Source organism: Carassius carassius, chromosome 28 (assembly GCF_963082965.1).
Source record: "Carassius carassius chromosome 28, fCarCar2.1, whole genome shotgun sequence".
In the NCBI taxonomy this organism is placed as follows: Eukaryota; Metazoa; Chordata; class Actinopteri; order Cypriniformes; family Cyprinidae; genus Carassius; species Carassius carassius.
This window is the reverse complement of record NC_081782.1, coordinates 5,615,632-5,637,203: the sequence shown is the minus strand read 5'-3', so window position 1 is coordinate 5,637,203 and position 21,572 is coordinate 5,615,632. Positions and strand designations below refer to the sequence as shown.

Genomic DNA, 21,572 nt, shown 5'->3' with positions numbered 1-21,572 from the left:
AATATAGGTGGCCATTTTAAATGATTAATAATTTAATTTAATTAATAACTTGGGGTTCAACAGCTTCGGACACACATAGTGCATCATAAAACAAACTCCCTAACCTGTCCCAGGGCATTATGTATAGGTGAAGGTGGTGGAGCTCGATTTCCAGACTGTACTCCTCGTGCCGAACTTTGACCCTCTTCCTGCCACCTGCTTTTTCCACTCGGCTCCTCCGCTTTGCGACTGACCCCTTCATGACCCCTAGCATGCCTGACCCTCACTGCACTGCTGCTTCGCTCACCACCGTGTCTACACAGACACAAAGAAAAGAATGCAATATGAAACATTATTATCACAATTACTTGTCATTAAACATCTGTCATGTTTTGCCTGGTTCGGTCACAGTCTGATTTGGACAAATATGCAAAAGATAAATAACCTTTCAGATTTTTTCTTTTGGCTTGAAGGTGCAATCTTCTTCTCATGCCTCTCATGTTCAGTCTTTTCTTTGACTGCTGTGTCTTTCTTATGGTGAGGGGCCAGCCACCGCTCCCCTGTGCTATCAGAAGTCTGTGGAGATTGAGAAGAGGATCTCTGTGATCTGTGGTGAGCTGCTTTGGTCTCTGGGATGCTGGCCTGTGTTCTGATTGGCTTGTGATGTTGTGGTTGGGCAGAAGGGGTTTCTAGTCTTTTTGTGACAGCTTTCCTGGAGGGCAGTCTCTGCTGGGGAAGGGGTTTGGGTTGGATGTCTGGGTCTGGTTGCTCATCAGGCCGGAGTCTGGAGATGCTTGGGCTTGAAATTGGGAGAGCAGACTGAGGGACTGAAGGATCGAGGCTAGCGAGGGTGACCGGTGTGAATGAGAGGTTTGCTCTCTGATGAGAAGTGCTGTTTAAAATGCTACAGTGTGCCTTCTGAAAGGAAACAAAGAAGAATGTATTGATTAGAAATGTTAGCATACAATTTTCTCAAGTTCTCAATTTCTCAAGTGCGTCACAAGTTCTAATCGTGTCCCGTTCAGGAGAAAAAAAACAATGTTAAATGTAAAACACAGAATACACAACTAACTTTATAAGAAACAAATCTTAGCAATCACAAACTTTTACAAATTATATTGTATCATACATTCTGAAATACTTCACTTTCAGCTTCAATTAATCAAAAAGAAATATCCTGATATGCACTGTGGTGTTGGTTCACCTTGTTTAGTGATGGAGGTATATGGAGAACAGAACTGTGGGAAGGGGCCTCCTGACTCCATTGTCTGGCCTGTTCCATCTTCCTCCTTAGTCGCCACTGAAACAGGATGTCATCTTCTCGGCGGACACCTGACGTCTCTGAACCAACTGCAGGAGGAGGAAAAGACGTCTCCTCACACAGACTGGGCTCTACAATCATTTAAAGAGACAAAAAACAAACTAAAAAATTCTCTAATGCACTTTTATTGCACTAATATAAAAACCTAGCACACCAAAATAACATTTATATCCGTTTCTGTTTGTTTTTAGTTAACTGACAGTGTTTAAACAACCATTTCTGCTTTTCACTACGTTTGCGGTTAGAGGTGTGGGTGCTTTTTAATCTGATAAGGGTGTGTTGTAAAGGAAACACAAAGATGTTCAAGAAGAGATAAATAATGTGTGTGTGTGTGTGTATGGCAGGTTACAAGATGATGTGCACTAGACGTGCACTAGTCATTCTGTGTTAAACCTGTTACTTTACAGGGGCAATAGTGACCTAATAGTTAGAGAGTTGTATATCATTAGAAATGCAGAGCACAAATTCCAAATTACACATCACATCCTTTCCTTACTTACTGTTGGTTGAGCCCATTAAGGTGGACACAAGTGGTCTTCGGACCGGCTCATCAGTGCTTACGGGGGAGGAGAAATCAGAGCAACCCAGACCCTCAGAGCTGATTGGAACGGAGCCACTGCTGAGCGAATGCTCACTGAAAACACATACAAATCACCTAAACTGTTCAAAACTAAAGAAATCCCCAAGTTTGAACTTTTTTAATAATGCAACCTATAAAAATATTTTTGATCAAAGTCAAATATTTTAAAATAAAAATATAAAAAGCCAAAAAGTCAATTGTTTGAGAACATTAGGAAACAGGTAATATAATAATATAATATAGTATAATACATGAATAAAAATACTCAATCTTGTTTGATTGTGAAACTCCAATATATACCTTCACACTTGAACATTCAGTCCTGACACTCAGACAGGAAGCTGACTATGTTGGTGGTCCCCCCCTCCCTCCGCTATGATTGAGTGTAAGTTTACAGTGGTCTCACCTCCTCTGCAGTAAACGGCTGGCTCGCTCCTGTAGCTGCAGTAACTCTGGTTCTTCTTGATCACAGTGGGAAGATTCAGATAAAGTCTAGAAAGGAAATGTGTGGTGGACATCCATGAGATTATCAACAACAATAATACTGTCACCAGCAATAACAGTGCTTTATGATGTTTAAGGGATATTTTCCATCAGATACATTAAATCATCCTGAGGAGAGAACCAGGAGTGGCCTCCTGCAAGGCAAAACAGGGAATCTGGGCCAAGGGTTGCATAACAACTCTCTGTTGTGGGAAGATTATAAATACATAACATTTGATGCTCAACAGACTCCACTTTATATCAGTGTATCAGTGAACTGATTATATTTGAGTAAATTCTTCCTTTTAATGTCATCATTTACTCACTGTACTAGTTTAGAACGACACGAGGGTGAGTAAATGATGACAAAGTTTTCATTTTGGGTGAACTATTCATTTAGTTCATTCCTTTTATGAATTCAGTTTTCATTCACATGGAAGTCAGAAAGTTAAGCAAAGCATTCCAATATTGCCCCTGCAGATGCCCACCAATGCTGCTTTTATTTAATCAAAAATACATTGAAAACAACAATGTTGTGAAATATTGTTACAGTTTAAAATAACAGCTTTAAGATATTTTAAAATCAGCAAAGCTGAGTTTTTAGCAGCTACTACTTCAGTGTCACATGATCCTTTAGAGATTATTATAATATTTAGATTTATTGCTAAAGAAAAAAAAACCTTACTGACCTCAAACTTTTAGAAATGTTTACTCCAGCTCTAAATAAAGAACCTCATGGAGGAAGATTTTACAGCAACCACCACTAGATGGCGACAGTCATCTACGATGCTACATTACTTGATGGGACACACTTCTAGTGTTATCTTGTAAAAATGTATTTACATAGCTTTATTTGAATTTTAAACACTTTGCATTTTTTAAAATCAACTTCTAAATGTCTGTTCAGAAGTCCATATGACACATGACACAATTTTAATTCTTCTAATTAAATGATAAAAGCGTTTGAAAATGTTGTACAAAACAAACAACAATATCTAATTATTATATTATTGTACATTGGAAAGATTTCCGTGACCTCTCGAGAGATCTCTGCAAAAAGTATCACGATTTATTTCAAGAACTTGATGCATGGTGTGATACACTAAGCCTCGAATAGAGCTCCAAAGCGGTATTTGAGATAGTGTGGCGTTAGTGTGCATTAAGGGCACTGCGCTTTTTAACACCTGGGACAGTCTCATGCACCTATTTTCTGTTGTGTGCACACACTCTCAAGTCACCAAGACCACAAGTGTGGGTATTTGGACAAGGCAATTGTCTTTTTTTTATTTATTTCATGTACAAAATTGAGCTGCATCTGCAAGATATAAAAGCCCTACAGCAATATAACAAACTGTACAATATTTGTCATCCTCTTTAACACATGGTCAAAGTTTTATGCAAAACTCACCAGCATACTAAGGTCAAGCATGTGTCTAACTGGAGACAGCGTGGTTTCATCATGCAGTGGCTTTGTGATTGAGCTCTGGGTGCTGGCCGGGACATCCTTCATGAGGTCAAGTGGTGCTATAAACAAAACATACATTAGCAAGACAAAGGAAGAGTGTTTGTGAGATTTGTGCACTGAAATAATTTACAATATCAACCTACTGAAAATGTATTATTAATGACAGATGTATTCTTTAAAGCACACCTCTGATATATTTCTCTGATGGGTGTGTTGGTGTTGAACTGGATGGAGGGGATGTGGACATCCACCAAAACGGCTGGTCATCTTCTGCATCAGTTGCCTGAAGGCGTCTTTCGTCTCGACTCTGTGGCTTTCCGAAACGGAAGCGTTCAATGTACCTTGAAGGATTTCATTGCAAAAGGATGTCATATAATTAATGCTTGCATTAAACACCCCCCATATGCTCATCTGAGAATAATGTGTCACCACATGTGGCAACACTACTTTAGCTTTCCTTTAAAAAGAAAGGAAGATACTGTTTGTATTTTAAATGAATGGTTCACTGCACAACAAATGGTGAGTGAAATTACTCTATTTTAGACAACAAGGACCACTTCCAGATGTGAAAGACCTAGCATGACCAAGATATTTAATGGATTTAATCTACAGTACTTAAATATAATGAAATATTATTAGAATTTAAAATACTTGTTTTCTATAATTTAATATTTAATTAATTCCTGTGTTGTGAAGCTGAATTTACAGCATAATTTCTCCAGTCTTCAATGTCATGATCCTTCAGAAATATTGCAATATGTTTATTTGCTGCTTAGGAGATGTTTCATAATGTTTATCAATGTTGCAAAACAGTTGGTATATTTTTCAGGAAGTTCAAAAGGGCAGCATTTACTTGAAATAGAAACATGTTGTAACATTATAAATGTCTTTACCATCACTTTTAGTCAATTGAGTGCATCAAATAAAAGTAATAACATCCTTAAAAAAACTCATTAACCCAAAACATTTAAACAGTCATTTATATCTCTAAATATAGTCAGTAGTCGGACAACATGCCATTGTTGCTTCATGGGATGAGTAGTTCAGATGAGCCTTGTTTTCCAATTTTAAAACATTCTTTTGTTTTGAATCAAAAGGTTTATTTATAATCAAAAGTGACATTGCCATTAGAACACAATGATTTCCCTTACTTTGCAAGAACTGAGGGTTCCTTTGCCTCAATTATTGTTGGTGCAACCATGTTTCTCATGGCTTGCATCTGAGCTTCAGAGCAGACAGAAGTGTTAATGTTGTCTGTAGAGCAACTCAGGTCAGTAGAAGGCCAAGACTCGGAGTAGCTCAACTGGCATTCAGTAGAAGGAGGACAGAGCCTGACACTACGTGATCTTTCATGAAAGACCTGGTCCTCCGTCCTCAAAGGTGATGCCTGAGTAGGAAGATCTGAAGGACTGGGTGGCTCAGTGAACCGGACAGGACTCAAGGCCTGCAATGTGCAATCCAAAAAAACAACATCACCATGAGTTTTTGCAAGTTAAAACTTTGTTTTTCTCATTTCAGCACTTGCATTTATTAATGCAGTTCTTATAAGAACTAGACTAGAAACTAGTTTACTGCTTACTAAATAGTGCACAGTGCATACTGTAGTGTAGATTTAAAAAATGCACTATGCTATGACAGATGTTTCAAGCTAGAGGGGTGAGGGGAATGTAGAGTCACAAAATACATAACATATAAAGTGAATGCAAAGTCAGTTCTCTCACCAGTCTTTTTTGTTGCTTTGGAATTTGTCTGGATCTAGATGGACTGTAGTGGCTCCTGGACAAAGGGGGATCCGGGGGAAATGGATTATCTCTTGTGAAAACAGCTGCACTTCTAAGAAAAGTGACAACGTGTAAACAAAAAATGTAAACAGCTAAAATCTGAAATGATTTGACATCCAACCCACCTTGATCTCATAGCGTTCGTGCAAACCTGTTTTGCTTAATAAAAAAAAGTACGCAAGTGGAGTTTCGTCATACTGTAGGATCCATGAATGTCTAAATGAAGACACAACAGTTTAACGAAACTACATTAGGTTCCTAATGACATTGTTTCTGTGTTGCACGAGTCGATCTCAACCGTCGCGTGATTACGTTACTATGGGATTAAACGGTCTTTTAGCTCACTATTTAACAAGCTATACGCTATTAAAACTATCGAAAACAAACTAGATCCGAATATAACCACAAACTCATTGCAAATATGTTGTATAATTTGATGTTTATAAAAAAGATCTCAGCTTACTTTTCGAATGGTGTGACTGTGTTGTATCATGGGATATGTAGTCAGAGAACTGTTGTTTACATTGTTGTCGAAGACAGTTGACCAGCCAATAGAGTGGCGTATGTTGTGATCGACAGCAATTTGAACCAATAAGTGCGTTTCTCTCTCATTGGCTGCAGCCAATGACGAACCCGGAATCTCATTGCGCGCGGAAGAGGAATGTCAGATTTGTGAAAGAAGCGGCTCGTCTCTCAGCTGAGGATTGGAAGGTGAATAGCGTGTTGTTTAGTATTTATAAAGTGTTTTTACGTTCCAAAATGATGTTAATTAAAGAATTATGGCATTGTTAAGGGATTTATGAAGTCGGCGACGATTTTAAATACCCTTAATAAGGAATTTAAGTGGTTTCCTATATAGCTAACGTCAGCTATTGTAAACAGTTAACGTTAGCTGATTAGCAAAATAATAGTGTCATTGTTTTTACTTGTTTTTCATTCTCCCCGTGCTTTCTCTTTTGTAAACGTTTTTACTGATTTACAGAACGTTTACAAAAGAGAAAGCACTACTATTACACACAGACACACACACACACAAACACACGTTTGTTTTTGTGAAAAGTGAGGACATCCCATAGACGTAACGTTAATGGTTTATACTGTACAAAACTGTATATTCCATGGCCCTTCACCAACCCTACACCAAACCCTAACCCTCACAGGAAACTTTCATTTTTACTTTCTAAAATAAAACAATTCTGTATGGTTTATAAGCGTTTTGAAACATGGGGACATGGGTTATGTCCTTATAAGTCACCCTCTCCTTGTAATACCTGTGTCATACCCATGTCATTATACAAAGTTGGGTCCTGATATGTCACAAAAACACATCCACACACACACAGCATTTTTAATTAATACCATACACATAAATACTACTATTACGTGTGTATATGGACCTGGACCTGACTATATACACATATAAAGAAGTATTTGGACACTGACTTGAGTTTTTGTACTTTTGCTTTTATAAACCACTACAATGGATATGAAATAAAATTATTTGAGGTTCCACTAAATAATATGACAGTTATTCACCATATATAACAAAGAACCAATGGGTTTTTTTGTGTGTGGGCTGGGGTATGTGATATATGGTATATAATCTTACATGAATTTTGTGTAACCTGTTTCTTTTATATTTGTCATATATTAATTAACACATCACTAAATCCTCATCGGAAAAAAAAATCACAGGAAACAAAACAAGTGGTACAATGCTTCACTGTAAAATCAAGACTGAGAAAACAGGTGAGGTTGCAAACACAAGCTTCTTTTTACATTTCTGATGTGGGCTGTTTTGTGTATTAAAAAATACAAAAAATGTTCTTTTGCAGATGCTGGGGCTCGAAACCGCCTTGATGCAGTATTGCAAGGTTTGGTTGAGAGGAGTGACAGTGAGAGGTTAGTGCATTAATGTGTCTGAGCTTTGAAAGCTCCAGACTGTAAAGAACATTAGTGAGGAGTCCACTTTAGAAGATTGTCTCAATGTAATGTCTTTCTGTAAAAATTAGTTTATCACTAAAAGTGAAAGTGCTGCAAGATGCAAAATTAATTAATGATATACAATGTTAGTAATTATTTAGTAATATTCAACATATTGTCACAAAATGTAACCTATATTATCGCACAGCTGACTCGCATACATTCTGTACACTCACTTGTTTTTATATTGTCACTAAATGTTAATTATCACCCAGGTCTACTCTTCCAAATGTGACTTTAGGACATGGAGATATTATAAACATTTACATCATGATTTAATGTAATGCTGTTTTAAAACAGAGTGTATTGTGAAAATCACTATAGAAGTAAAACTGACACAAAAAAACGAAAAATTGACGTTTTCAGTACAAAACATGTAATGTCTATTGTAATAAAAAAATTTTTTTTAACATGTTCTTTCTGTGCCAATATATTTTAAATTAACAAAAAAATAACATATTTTACTCCTGTTCTGTATCCTGAGAAAACTTATCAGGAATGTCACGCCTTCCACCAGAATCCCTAAAATATTTGGAATCTGGTGTTTCTTGGACTTTCCACAGAATTGGAAAACCAAATATCTTGGACAGCAGGAATTATAAAATAATGAAAATAATGGCCATTTATAGCATCCCAGAGATTTGGTTTTCATTGTGCTAAGAGATATATTTAGTATTGGTTAATAATGATCTTGTTACATTACAGTTGTCTGAATAATTGCCACTCTGATGGTCTAAAGTTGTTTACTGCTATACTGATGTTTGTGGAAATACTCTCTTGTTTCTCATGTTTTCCTTTTGTTTACTGGAAACCTTTCAAAATATCTGGAATTGTTACAATTCGGGAAAGGAATACTGGCAATACATAACTTTTATAAAGTAGAGAGCAGTTGTTTGGGAAAAATTGACATTTGTATAATCCTTTGTGCTCTTTCTTCCTTTTTCTGCAGAGAGCAGAATGAAGAGGATTCTGGGAAAATGGTGGCAGACTCTTTGAGCAAGTATGCAGCACATACATTGTTTTTGTGTGACTGATATAATCATTTTCCTCTTTTGATCAGAACAGTGTTTAAAATGTAAAATGATTGAAGATTTATTTAACTGTCATATGTAATGCACATGAAATACTTTATTCCTCTTATACAGGGATTTATCCCCCTCTTCTGCAGGGAAAAGGCAAGCAGAATCTTCTTTGACCTTTACTTTGAAGGAATAGTTTACCCACAAATAAAAAATTGCTGAAAATGTACTTATCCTCAGGAAACCCAAGATGTAGATGTGTTTGTTTCTTCATCAGAACTATTTTGGAGAAATTTATTTACATCACTTGCTCACCAATGGATCCTCTGCAGTGAGTGGGTGCCATCAGAGTGAGAGTCCAAACGGCTGATAAAAGCAATAGTAATAGACACGACTCCAACCCAATAATTTACATCTCGTGACATTAAAAAGGCTGTATTTTTGTAAGAAATAAGTTCATCAAGAGATTTTTTTACCTTCAAAAATTCCTTAATATTGTTTTCCCCAGAGAAAAGTCTTAATCAGGTGTAAATTATGCATAGATCAATACTAAACAAATATGCTGGTGTATTTTGATGGATTATCTTTTATTTATAATGGATTATGGACTCCACACTTTGACCAGAAGTGACACTTTATAGTTAAAATGTCTTAATGGTGGATTTCTAATTATAAATGCACAGCTTTTCACTTAAAATGACATTTACTGATAGAGTGAAGTTATGTGGAGCAATGTGATGTGTTCTGACAGCACCCATTCACCACAGAGAATCTGTTGGTAAGCAAGTGATGTAATGGTAAAATTCTCCAAATCTGAAAAAACATTGCAAATATATCATAAATAATTAATGACAACTATCCTTACTACCCAGCTGTGTGTACATTTCAAAGTGTGCTTTGTAAATATTTAGTATAGTAATACTAATGAAGCAGCCAATATTATATATAATGAATAAATTAATTCCTAAATGGTTTGGTAGAGTTTGCTTTAAGAGACCCTTTTTGCCTTTCACAGACCATCATCACGATTCCCACAACACAGAAGGAAGAAGCGTAAAGAGATGGATGATGGTCTGGCAGAAACCAACCAGCACAAACAAAGTAAGACCAAGATGAAACAAGTAGTGATGAGTAGGCTGAATTAGGTAATGTGTACGTAAATTTGAAATAAATGGCAATAAGTGCAGAATTTGAATTCTCAAATTGTATATACATGTAGGCAATTTTGTATCTTAAAGGGGTCATATAATGTGATTTAACTTTTTACTTTTTCTTTTGAGTGATACAAGCTCTTGGTGCATGAAGAAGATCTGTAAAGTTGCAAAGACTAAAGTCTCAAATCTTTATAAAAAGTTAAGAGTCAACCACACCCCTTAAAATGGCTCGTTTTAACTCGCCCCCACGTCTACGTCATGATGTGGGAATATTTACATAACCCTGCCCAAATGTTCAAGAAGGAGGTGGGTAGTAACAAGTTACATTTACTTCGTTACATTTACTTGAGTAATTTTTTGGGGTAACTAATACTTTTCGGAGTATATTTAAAGATGGGTACTTTATACTTTTACTTGAGTAAATTTTTGGGAGGAAATCTGTACTTTTACTTCGTTACTGTGGGCGACGCTCCTCTCGTTACTTTATCTTAATGCAATAAATGTTATAAATGCTTCAGTTTATTCCAAACGCGCCGTCTACTTTTCTCTGGGCAATGAGCGATGCCCATTCGCGAATGATTCATTCTTTTGAGTCAATTCTGTTCAAAGGCTTGATCAAACCAATTGGCAAACGAGTGAATTGGTTCATGAATCAGTTTGAACGAGTCGTTCAGTTCCCTGCCGCACGCGCTGAGCATCTGAAGTGGTTCACTCGGAGTTGTAACGTTTAAGAACAGAAAGAGCGTTGAAAACGTGGCTGGAACTGCATTGAATTGAAAGCAAATCTGCAAAGGCTATTATTTGCTAGCGATGGAGATCCTTATTATATGAAGACCGTGTGTGCTGTCTACTGTTCAACAGGTAATAACTTGGGCTACATTCGATTACAGTACACGATACCACTGTGACATTATTTTGTTGTACGTGTGTGGCTTATAACTGAGGGGAGTCAAGTTGAATGCAGCTTCCAAAAGACAAAAAATAGCCGATTAAGATTTTATTAATTTTAATACAATCACACCGGCGTGAGAACGTTCAGCGAGTCATATCATCAGCTGCTAAATTCAGATCTGTGATTGCTTGCTGGCGCTGAGCCAGAGATAGATGTGTTTTTACAGCACTGCGCATTATAACCAGTAACACATGATTCTTTTGAGCTTATTAAAGCATTGGCCAATCAGAGGCATTCAGATGAGTCATCGCTAAATGCCAGCGCTTCCTTCACTCGCTCACTGACTGAATACCTCTTTCTGGCGAATTCTCTCGTCAGAAACAACAAAGTGCAGATGTGTGTACGAATCTGTAAATAAGATATTGATTTCACAGTGTTAACAGTTTCAGTGATTTTAATGGGAGTTTCTGAGAGTGATTGAAATCTAGACTGTCAGTGAATATGATCTTTAATAATGTAAATGTTATTTGCTCTCTTTCTGAACAATGAAAGATTAGTAGCAATATTTATATCACATTAACTTTCAATGTTAAATTAACATTTAATATAAAGTCAGTCGTATTAAAAATATGTTATGGCATGACACCTATATCCCTTACTTAAGTAAACAGACAGGGTTTTATAATAAATTACATAAATTGGAGTAAAGGCTGATTAAATATATACATTTATACACGCACACATACATTACATACATTTTATCTATATATCTAAATAAAAATAGGCTCAGTAGGCCTATATATGACCCAAAGTAACTAGTAACTAACTACTTGAGTAGATTTTTTATCCGATACTCTTTTAATCTTACTCAAGTAACTATTCAAGACTAGAACTTTTACTTTTACTTGAGTAAATATTTCTAGAAGTACTTTTACTTTTACTTGAGTACAGTTTTTGGGTACTCTACCCACCTCTGGTTCAAGGACAGTCTGGTGCTTCTGACTCACAGTCTGTAAGTCCATTTACATATTTAAAGAATTTGCCACTGATGATTCAAACGTAAGTTGTGAGCAGTGTAGAATAGCGCTAGTTGTTTGTTGTTTCTCAGATCAGAAATGCAGACCATGTTTTATGTTTACATGGCGCTATACGAAACGAAACCTGTAAAAAGACAGTATAAGTCATTGTAATCAGTAATTATGTCCCTACTGGATACAACAAATGCCTTGTTTGTAATGGCCATTTATTGTTTTTTTTCTCGTTATGCCGGGAGATGGCAAGTCACGGCATCACAGTATGGCAAGGGGTGTAACATTTCAATAATAAGCTTGAGGTATTTAACCAATCACAGCACACTGGATAGCTGGCTAATCAGCGTACATCTAGCTTTTCAGAACGATAAGCTTTGTAAAATAATGTTTTTTCTTTAACCTTAAACTGCATAAACACATTGCATTTCACCAAACAAACAAATTTTTTTTGCAAAATGACCCAAAATGAACATTTTTCATAATTTCTTAGAAACACCATTGGGTTTATAAGAAACACCATCAGTCAATATGTGTGGTTTTTGATTGAGTTTTATTTCAAGCCAAGGTTTAGAGAATTATATGGAAGGTTTTTTTAAGTCTTGATCTCCTAAGACTTATTTCCTGTTTTCTTACGTGCTCCTCATCTTGTCTTCTTCATCAGATGCTTATATTATCAAGTTATTTGACCGCAGTGTGGACTTGGCTCAGTTCAGCACCACCACACCACTCTATCCCATTTGTCGGGCGTGGATGAGAAACAACCCATCTATGCAAGAGAGAACAGCGCCCAGCCCCCCTCACAGCTGTGGGGAGGATGAGGTCTCACCCAGTATTTACTCTGCAATAATTTTAAATACTCATCCCCTTCAGATCATTGAACTGCTCAGGGGTGCATTTCCCAAAACCATCGTTAGCTATGGTCATTAGTTCCATTAAATTCTATTGGCCACGACAAAACTTGTGATCATAGTTGCTTTTGGGAAATGCACCCCAGAATAGCACGGTTGTTCACTTGGATATCTAGTGTTGATTTTTTTTTTAAATGGATGACCTCCAGGTTAAATTCAAGCTAAAGTATTGCTATTTTCCCACAGATAATGGCAAATGCTTCCAGTAATGTACTTAAAGCAGAACTCAGTAGGACCACTTTTCTATTTTTGTTATAGCACATACACTGTGCACGTTGTTTGTTTAAAATGTTTACAATTGTCCAAGTCATTTCGTGGATGTGGGACTGTTTTTGTTGGTGGATGAATATCTGTTTATATCATACTGACATTCCTTGTAAACCTGCAGAGTTCCCACAGTCCTAGAAATACCAGGAAATTAAAACCATGAAAAAAAAATTCTATAAACATTAACTGAAATAAATTATTAGAAGTATAAAATGTACAAACATTAAGAAATAATAACAATAAACTTGATTTATGAAAAAAACTAATAAAAATTAATAAGCACACACACACACATATATACAAATATTTTTTTTAAATCATTATCTTTGTAAATCATGTCATACAGCTTGAGTTTTATTCAACTTGGCACGCTCATTTAATGTGCGGTTGGTTCACCTTATTTTTCTCTAGTCGTAGATTGACCTTGAATCAAAAGAAGAATAAAAATGTCTTGGCACTGTACTAAATATATTATGTAACTGTCCAGTAACTTTTTAATAGTAACGTTGTTAGCAATTGTTGCTGTTAATAATGCTGCTACATCCGGCTACATTTTCCCATCTGAAATCAGTTTCCCAGAGGAGAGATAAATTCATCGTTTTCCTTTGAGTTTGCCTAGAAGTCTTCTTTCACCACTGAGAAATGTCCTTGGCTTCACTTATATAATGAGTAAAATATAATGAGTAATTTATGCCAAAACAAGCATTACAATTGGGGGAAATCATTTTTTGATTTATATTCTCTCAGATGACTGACATGCTGAATGGCAAAGAACAGAACGTGTACAGGCTTCCTCCACCTGTTTCCTGTCCAGTAGGTTCAGCTGGTGAACCTGTCAATCTCAGAATTCCACCTGTGGAGAAACCTACAGAGACCAAGGTGAGCTGTGGTAACTGTTGTGCCACACACACTCACAGGAAGCACTAATCTTTCTTTAAAGATCTGCATTTTGAGCTAACAGCTAAATGACGACCAATAAAGCTTCCATCAAACACTTCTGCTTAACTCTTTACCAATCGTTGTTAGGAATGGATAAGAACCTGTTTGCATAATGAATTGGTCTTGTCATCCTTTGCGATACTGTTAATGTTGCAAAATGATGTGCTTCACATGGATGTATCCAATTAGTTCTTTTTGTTTTCAGTCTGTAGATGCTGCAGCAGGCACCTCACCTCTTATCTTCAATCACATCAAACGCTGGAAGAAAATTAGACAGAAGTATTCTCATCATTCTGTAATTTCTACTACATTTCCAAGGGGAGAGGGATATTTACAAATGAAAGCATGTATATGTTGTTCAGCATTTTTTTTATATATATGTTATAGGTGGAAGGAGGCTTCCAGTAAGAACCAGCTGAGATACAGCGAGAGCATAAAAATCCTTAAGGAAATGTATGAACGTTAGTTCACATACATCACTAGTGCATCTGAAGAATATCTGTGAAGGCAAATTTTTCTCTTTAAATACAAACTCACAAGAACTTCAAATAAATCTTACAGTACTGAAAATGAATTTAATGTGTTCATTAAATAGAACTGCATTAACAAGTTCTTTATAATAGTTCTCGGCCCTTTCCAACTTTCAATATTTGTCTAGCATCTATCTATTGGCATGTGTAACCATCTGGCTTTAATACAAGACATTGTGGAACTGCACATAACAATTCTGTGGGTATCTATTAAATGCATGTAATTACAAGCCATGTAACCATATTTAAGCTTTTTGACATTTTTATTTTGAATAAAGATTAGGCAAATTTAACAAAGAGGTGAATTACCACCAGTATGTTGCAAAGCAATTGTGAATCAGATTTTCTCAAAGTCTTGTTTCGTTGTGACATCTGTTAGGTGTAGAGAAGCTGGTGTCTTCTGTGTCTGGTGTGATTTTATTTCTATGTATTTATTTATTTTGTGTGTGTGCTGATATATACATATTTTATAGATTGTAGACAACAATAATAATTGAGTTTGATATAGTTAATATTAGTAATAAAAACTGGTTCTGTGGTAGAATGACATCATATTAAATGAATTACATTTTTAATACATTTAAAATAAATATCTGTATTACTACTGAAAGAATATTCTAGCATGGCAGGTAAGACTCTGCTGTAGGTACATGCCCACTACTAACTGTGGGTAACCAGTTAAACCAGTTAAAGCTGTAATAATTTCTTTAAGTGTGCTTATGATGCCACCTTATAGGCCCTTGACAGTAAAAATGAGAAATCAGCATAGAGATGTAGTACCAGGCTTTGCAGTTTGGTATAAAACCAACAATCTGTCAAGAGGACCAAGAAATCAGAGCAAGATAAAGACCTGGCTTATCCCTGTGCATCAACAGCTCAAAAAATGGGTATGTGTATCGTAAATGGAAAACCAACATGCAATCAATGCACACATAAAGTGCATTGTAAATATAAAAGTCATTGAAAACATGCTTTTTCATTAATTAACATTTTAAAAATAATGTAAACAATCTCAATTAAGTTATTCGAGATTCAACTAGGCAAAATAAAAAATAAATGAATATGACTTTTACCAATTTGATTATTCTCAAGCATTTAAGGCAACAACTGAAGTTAAGTTGAACTTAGATTTAAAGAAAAAACAAACTTGACATAATATGGAATTACATTTACTTCAATAAAAATAAACGAAACTTTATAAAACTGAACGTAACTTTTTCAGAAACTATCAAAAATATGCCATTACAAAAGATTTGATTCATTTTACAGCCTTAATATAGATGTATTCATTCAAAAATAGCCAAATTCCGTGACGTTCTGATTTATACAGCAAGTTCTATTTTTGACTGGATTCCGCGATTCAATCGTTTCGCAAACACAGACGGGGTGAATTTATGAATGAAAGTGTAAAAGTTCTGACACAAAACTAAGTTACGTGTCCACACGCTTTTTTAATTGGGTAAACGGGTTTATGATCGACACTAGGCTAAAGTTACATAGTTTTGCTTAAGGTAGAATGATATGGCTAATTATATATACATGCCACTTTCTGAAACAACCTTACAAAGTTTTGATAGTGTTAATAATGAACACAATGTTAACGTAGCCTGCCTGTGATGAATGCCGACTGCACACATACACATGCTTAGTCTTGGGATTTCCACAACTTCCCTTGATCATCCTCACAGGGGCGCTGCACAAGATCCCGGGCCCTATGCTAAATTCGAATATGTATTCGAATAGTTAAAAAAAAACAAATTTCGAAGGTGAAAATTAATATTTGAATAAAAAAAAAAAAAAGTGGAAAAAAAGGCCCGCGGTAGTAGAGGCGTGGTTATCTGCTTTGGGAGTGGGCGCGCTAGCCGCCTGAGGGTTCAGGGACACGTCACAGCACAGCCTCACAGGAGTCGCACTGTCTGGCACAGCATCACTGCTGAAAGTTGACGCGTCTTCATGGAAGATGCCAGCAAGTGCAGAGCCCAACTCGACCGCAGCAGAGAAAATGAGGTAAAATTGTTGACCCGCGAGATTGTTGTATGCAAGCTATTTAAGATACAGTTAGCATACCATTCGACAACTAGCAACATGAGGTCACATCACAAAAAATGTGCACCCAAATGAGCATGGCATAATGTGTGGAACTCCAGCTAAACAGTCATGTCTTGACACTTAACATTACTTTGCGTCGCCCGCCAAGCTCTTTGTCTGCAACATGACAAGAGGCCATAACGGATAAAATAATTTAGTTCATTTTTAAGGACATGAGACCGATCAGTATCACGGATGGGGCACGCTTCGGGGAGTTCTGTCAAGCAATGGATCCGAGGTTTGATTATTTATCGTTTCATGTCAAGGAAAAGTTCCATGTTTACCACAGCACAGCTCGCTCGGAGCATTCAATGTCAGTTTTATATGCTGTAAAACTTCAATTAATATTAATAATATTTTGTAACGAGGCTGCCTTAAGCAGGGATTGAACCCGGGTCTCTGCTAAGAGTGTGACTTTACTCACTGAGCTACTCCCAGACTGTTAAACCCAAGAGCGGAAGAGCAAAAGAGCAAAAAAGGCCAAGGGGCTTGAATCTTCAAAAAGTAACAATAATCTTTACTAGAGAAAACAAAGTACAAAATAAACGTAGCAAACTTAGCTACCATTAAACAAAAAAAAGACACAAGGGTCCAAAAATACAAGCACAATCAAACTTAACTTAGCAACTGGATACACAGGAAGCATAGGCTCAAGACTGAACACAATAGCAGGGAACAAACAGACTTATAAAGGGTCAAACACAGGTGTGAGGAATCAACGCTGATTAGCAGAACACTGAACATGGTACGGGGCGATGGCGCCCTCTGGAGGAGCGGAGAGACCATAGGGCAAGAGCCCTCTGCAGTTCTGGAGGGAACATGACAGTACTCATTGGGAGTGACCCCTGCAGGCCAGGATGAAAACAGCAATGCAGATACGAGCCCATTACAGGATCCCCTCTCCTAGGAACGGCTCTTGACGTTCCCTAGATTGACTCCTTGGGCTTGGTGAAAGTCTGAGATGAGAGCCTTATCCAAGATATCCCGAGCTGGAACCCAGGTCCGCTCCTCTTGGCCATAACCCTCCCAGTCTACCAAGTACTGAGCCCTTCCACGTACCCGGCGGTAATCCAGCAGCCTGCGGACGGTGTATACTGGCTGACCATCAATCACGTGAGGAGCTGGGGCAGATTTACTGGCTGGAGACAAAGTGGAACAAACAACTGATTTTAATCGAGAAACATGGAAAGTAGGATGGATTTTCATGGATCTGGGCAGGAGAAGACGAAAGGAAACCGGATTAATCTTTCTGAGGATCTTGAAGGGACCAATGAATCTTGGAGCCAGCTTAAGGGATTCCACTCGCAAGGGAAGATCTCGGGTAGAGAGCCACACTCTTTGTCCTGGACGAAATGAGGGTCCTGCTCTCCTCCTTCGGTTAGCCTGCCTCCTTTGGAGTCGGGCCGCCCTCACTAAGGCTGCACGGGCCCTCTTCCAGGAAAGTCGACAACGACGGACAAGCTGTGTGGCAGCTGGGGTGTCAACCTCTGGCTCCTGTCCAGGAAACAAAGGGGGGGAAATCCATAGACACACTCAAAGAGGGACATGCCTAAAGAAGAATGGTACAGAGTGTTATGAGCGAATTCAGCCCAAATTAAACGAGAGCTCCAAGTGGATTGGTTGTCAGCAACCAGGCACCTTAGGGTCTTCTCAATGTCCTGATTTACCCTCTCAGTTTGTCCATTGGACTGGGGGTGGAATCCAGAGGACATGCTGATGGAGGACCCAATGAGCCGGCCAAACGCCTTCCAAAACCGGGGATGTAAACTGTGGCCCCCGATCAGAAACCATATCCTGGGGAAAGCCGTGGATTCTGAACACATGTTTCATCAGAAGTTCTGCAGTTTGGTTAGCTGTGGGGAGTTTGGGCATGGGTAAGAGGTGACAAGTCTTAGAAAATCTATCTACCACCACCAGAATTACTGTGTTTCCCTGAGACGGGGGCAAGCCTGTGACGAAATCCAGTGAGATGTGAGACCATGGACGTCTCGGGATAGGCAGTGGGTGCAGTAAACCATGAGAGTGAGTTCTTGACTCCTTGCACTGGGCACACACTGGACAGGCAGAGACAAACGCCCTAACATCTCTCTGTAACTTGGGCCACCAAAACTTCCTCTGAACCAGCTTGCAGGTTTGAGTGGTTCCCGGGTGTCCGGAGGGGAGGGATGCATGTGCCCACTGCAGTACCTCAGAGCGCATACAATTTGGGACAAAGAGACGCCCTACAGGGCCATTACCTGGACCAGGCTGTTGCTGTTGGGCTCTCCTGACGGCGGTCTCAATATCCCACTGGATAGGGGCTATCACCCTGGATGTGGGGAGGATGGGTTCTGGGCACAACTCCCTCTCAGGTGGTTCAAACTGCCTCGAGAGTGCATCTGGCTTGAGATTCTTGGAACCTGGGCGATAAGAGAGAATGAAGTTGAACCGGTTAAAAAAAGGGCCCAACGGGCTTGTCGTGAGTTTAACCTCTTGGCATCTCGAATGTAGGTGAGATCTTGATGGTCCGTCCAGATGAGGAATGGGTGTTTGGCACCCTCAAGCCAGTGCCTCCACTCCTCCAATGCCATCTTAATGGCCAACAGCTCCCTGTTCCCAATGTCATAATTTCTCTGTGTTGGAGTAAGACGGCGGGAGAAAAAGGCACATGGGTGAAGTATATATTCACTCTTACACTTCCGTGACAAGACCGCTCCTACCCCCACATCTGAGGCATCCACCTCCAGGACAAAGGGCAGCTCTGGGTCTGGGAGAGTTAGAATGGGGGCAGATGTGAATCGTTGTTTCAGTGTATTGAAGGCATGGTCAGCATCGCTGATCCACATGAATGGCCTGTTAGACTTCTTTGTGAGTGAGGAGAGAGGTTCTGCAACAGAACTAAAATTTCTTATGAATCTCCTGTAGAAATTAGAGAACCCCAGAAAGCGCTGTACCTGCTTGACTGAAGTGGGTTGGGGCCAGTCCAAGACTGCTCGGATGTTGCCTGGATCCATCTGGAGGCTGTCCTTGGACACATGGAAGCCGAGAAATGAGACAGCTGGGACATGGAACTCGCTCTTCTCCAGCTTAACAAAGAGCTTGTGCTTCAACAGCTGGTTCAGGACCTGTCTGACATGCTGAATGTGTTCTTGGAGGTTGCGGGAGAATATTAAAATATCATCCAAGTAAACAAACACAAATATATTCAGCATCTCTCTAAGAACATCATTAATAAAGGCCTGAAAGACAGCAGGAGCGTTAACCAGCCCGAATGGCATTACCTGGTACTCGTAGTGGCCTGTCGGGGTATTAAATGCGGTCTTCCATTCGTCCCCCTCCCGGATCCTGACAAGATGGTATGCATTTCGGAGGTCCAGTTTTGTAAAGATGGTGGCCCCCTGCAGGATCTCAAAGGCTGTGGTCATAAGTGGGAGGGGGTAACGATTCTTGATTGTGATGTTATTTAAGCCTCGATAATCTATACAAGGTCTGAGACTACCATCCTTCTTTTCAACAAAGAAGAAACCGGCTCCTGCCGGTGATGTGGAAGGCCGGATGAATCCATTATCTAGAGCTTCCTTCAGATACTTGTCCATAGCTAATCTCTCAGGGCCAAGAGAGGGAAAAGAGCCTTCCACGGGGTGGGTAAGTTCCTGGCATCAGCTCAATAGCATAGTCGTATGATTTGTGGGGGGGCAGTGTGGCAGCTTGGACTTTACTAAAGACTTCGAGGAGGTCCATGTATTCCGGGGGAACTCGGAATGGCTCGGGAGGGTAAAGAGGGGGCTTGGTAGTGACTGGTTCGATCCTGGAAATAGCCATGACTTCCACGGACGGGGCTTCGAGCCTAAAGATGGAATTGCTCTTGGGATTGCCGGACATTGATTCTTGGACAGACTTCAGCTCAGGTGGACAGCAGAAAGCAGTATCTGACAGTTGGCAGTGTGTTCCCCACTCTGTGACAACTCCTCTGGACCAGTCAATATTGGGGTTATGAGCAGTCAACCATGGGAAGCCGAGGATTATAGGGAGTTTAGGAGTATGAATCAATAAAAACTGAATCAATTCCTGGTGGTTTCCTACTTTTAACTGAAGAGGTGGAGTGCACTGACTGACCCGACCTGATCCCAGCGGGCTGCCATCAACTGCAGTAATGTTAAGGGGTTCTTGGAGAGTCACCGGATGAATTGCAAGACTTTGGGCCATCTTAAAGTCCATAAAACTCCCGGCGGCCCCAGAGTCTACAAAGGCACATACTTGATGGTGTTGCTGGCCCATGGTGATTGTGGCCTGGATCTTCAAACCTAAGGTTGCTGAGCAGGGGATGGTTCCTATTCTAGCCCAGGCCCCCCTACTCCAGGACGAGACTTGGCTTTTCCCGAAAGCTCAGGACAGTTGGCAAGAAAGCGACCTGGCTTGCCACAGTAGAGGCAGCATCTATCTCTCATCCTCCTATTACATTCGGACTGGGATATCCGAGTTCCCCCCAACTGCATGGGTTCATCCATGTCCACAAGAGGAGGAGATAATTTAACAGGACTGGTGGCCTCAAATAAGCTGGTCTCCCGCTGCCGCTCTATCTGCCGTTCTCTGAAGCGATGGTCAACCCGGATAGCTACATCAATGAGGGACTCAAGGTCAGGGGCAGGGTCTCCGAATGCCAACTCGTCTTTGAGCTCTGATGACAAAGCATGGTGGAAGGTCGCTCTTAGGGCTCTTTGATCCCATCTACTCTCAGCCGCCAGAGTACGAAACTCTATGGCGACCTCAGCTGCACTCCGGGTACCTTGAGAGAGATTCAGCAGGCGACGATCGACATCACCTCCACTGGCTGGATGTTGGAAAACTCTCTTCATCTCCATGATGAACTGTTGATTGTTTGTGGTTAGTGGAGACTTCTGGTCCCACAAAGCTGAGGCCCATTCGAGCACCTTACCGGTGAGGAGAGTAATGATGTAGGCCACCTTACTGCTCTCAGTGGGAAAACTACTTGGCTGTAGTTGAAAGGCCAGAGTACACTGGGTAATAAATCCTCTGCATCTCTCAGGGCTTCCATCAAACCTTTCTGGGGCTGGTAATCTGGGCTCAGAAGGAAATGTCACCATGGACCTAGGTTGAGGATCAGGGGGCTGTTGGAGCTCTTGGGGTGAAGAGGCCTGGGACTGAAGGCTCA

At 39.4% G+C, this 21,572-nt stretch overlaps 2 protein-coding genes across 6 annotated transcripts in view; one reads left to right on the top strand and one right to left on the bottom strand.

Annotated features, from left to right (window-relative positions):
- Positions 1-6,148, bottom strand: part of proser3 (proline and serine rich 3) — a 7,970-nt gene extending 1,822 nt beyond the window's left edge. The window contains exons 1-11 of one of the 4 annotated variants that reach the window (XM_059513977.1): positions 6,073-6,148; positions 5,735-5,768; positions 5,550-5,661; positions 4,980-5,272; positions 4,015-4,169; positions 3,772-3,887; positions 2,287-2,372; positions 1,802-1,934; positions 1,184-1,381; positions 425-897; positions 105-294 (exon numbers count right to left, since the gene is read on the bottom strand). In XM_059513977.1, the coding sequence (XP_059369960.1) occupies positions 105-294; positions 425-897; positions 1,184-1,381; positions 1,802-1,934; positions 2,287-2,372; positions 3,772-3,887; positions 4,015-4,169; positions 4,980-5,272; positions 5,550-5,661; positions 5,735-5,745 (1,767 nt within the window). In that variant the 5' untranslated portion in view covers positions 5,746-5,768; positions 6,073-6,148. Of the gene's footprint in view, positions 1-104; positions 295-424; positions 898-1,183; positions 1,382-1,801; positions 1,935-2,286; positions 2,373-3,771; positions 3,888-4,014; positions 4,170-4,979; positions 5,273-5,549; positions 5,662-5,734; positions 5,826-6,072 lie in introns of all 4 variants that reach the window. The other 3 variants (XM_059513980.1, XM_059513979.1, XM_059513976.1) reach the window with 3 other exon arrangements.
- A 70-nt stretch (positions 6,149-6,218) lies between these two features.
- lin37 (lin-37 DREAM MuvB core complex component) lies at positions 6,219-14,629 on the top strand. Of its 2 annotated transcripts, XM_059513981.1 has the most exons (10): positions 6,219-6,331; positions 7,318-7,358; positions 7,445-7,511; positions 8,542-8,592; positions 8,738-8,767; positions 9,627-9,712; positions 12,350-12,507; positions 13,611-13,742; positions 14,008-14,081; positions 14,190-14,629. In XM_059513981.1, exons 1-10 carry the CDS (start codon positions 6,234-6,236, stop codon positions 14,266-14,268), a joined length of 816 nt encoding a protein of 271 aa, XP_059369964.1. In that variant the 5' UTR covers positions 6,219-6,233; the 3' UTR covers positions 14,269-14,629. The 2 variants fall into 2 exon arrangements, with proteins under 2 accessions (XP_059369964.1, XP_059369965.1); XM_059513982.1 differs by lacking the exon at positions 6,219-6,331 and having other exon boundaries at positions 7,310-7,358.
- The last annotated feature ends 6,943 nt before the right edge of the window (positions 14,630-21,572 follow it).

What these genes read in the sequence shown, in the direction of transcription:
- lin37 (XM_059513981.1), top strand. Translation starts at nt 6,234, where the DNA reads ATGACGAACCCGGAATCTCATTGCGCGCGGAAGAGGAATGTCAGATTT. An exon ending in GAGAGGAGTGACAGTGAGAG is followed by an intron (nt 7,512 to 8,541) that starts GTTAGTGCATTA and finishes CTTTTTCTGCAG; the next exon opens with AGAGCAGAATGAAGAGGATT. An exon ending in CCCTCTTCTGCAGGGAAAAG is followed by an intron (nt 8,768 to 9,626) that starts GCAAGCAGAATC and finishes TGCCTTTCACAG; the next exon opens with ACCATCATCACGATTCCCAC.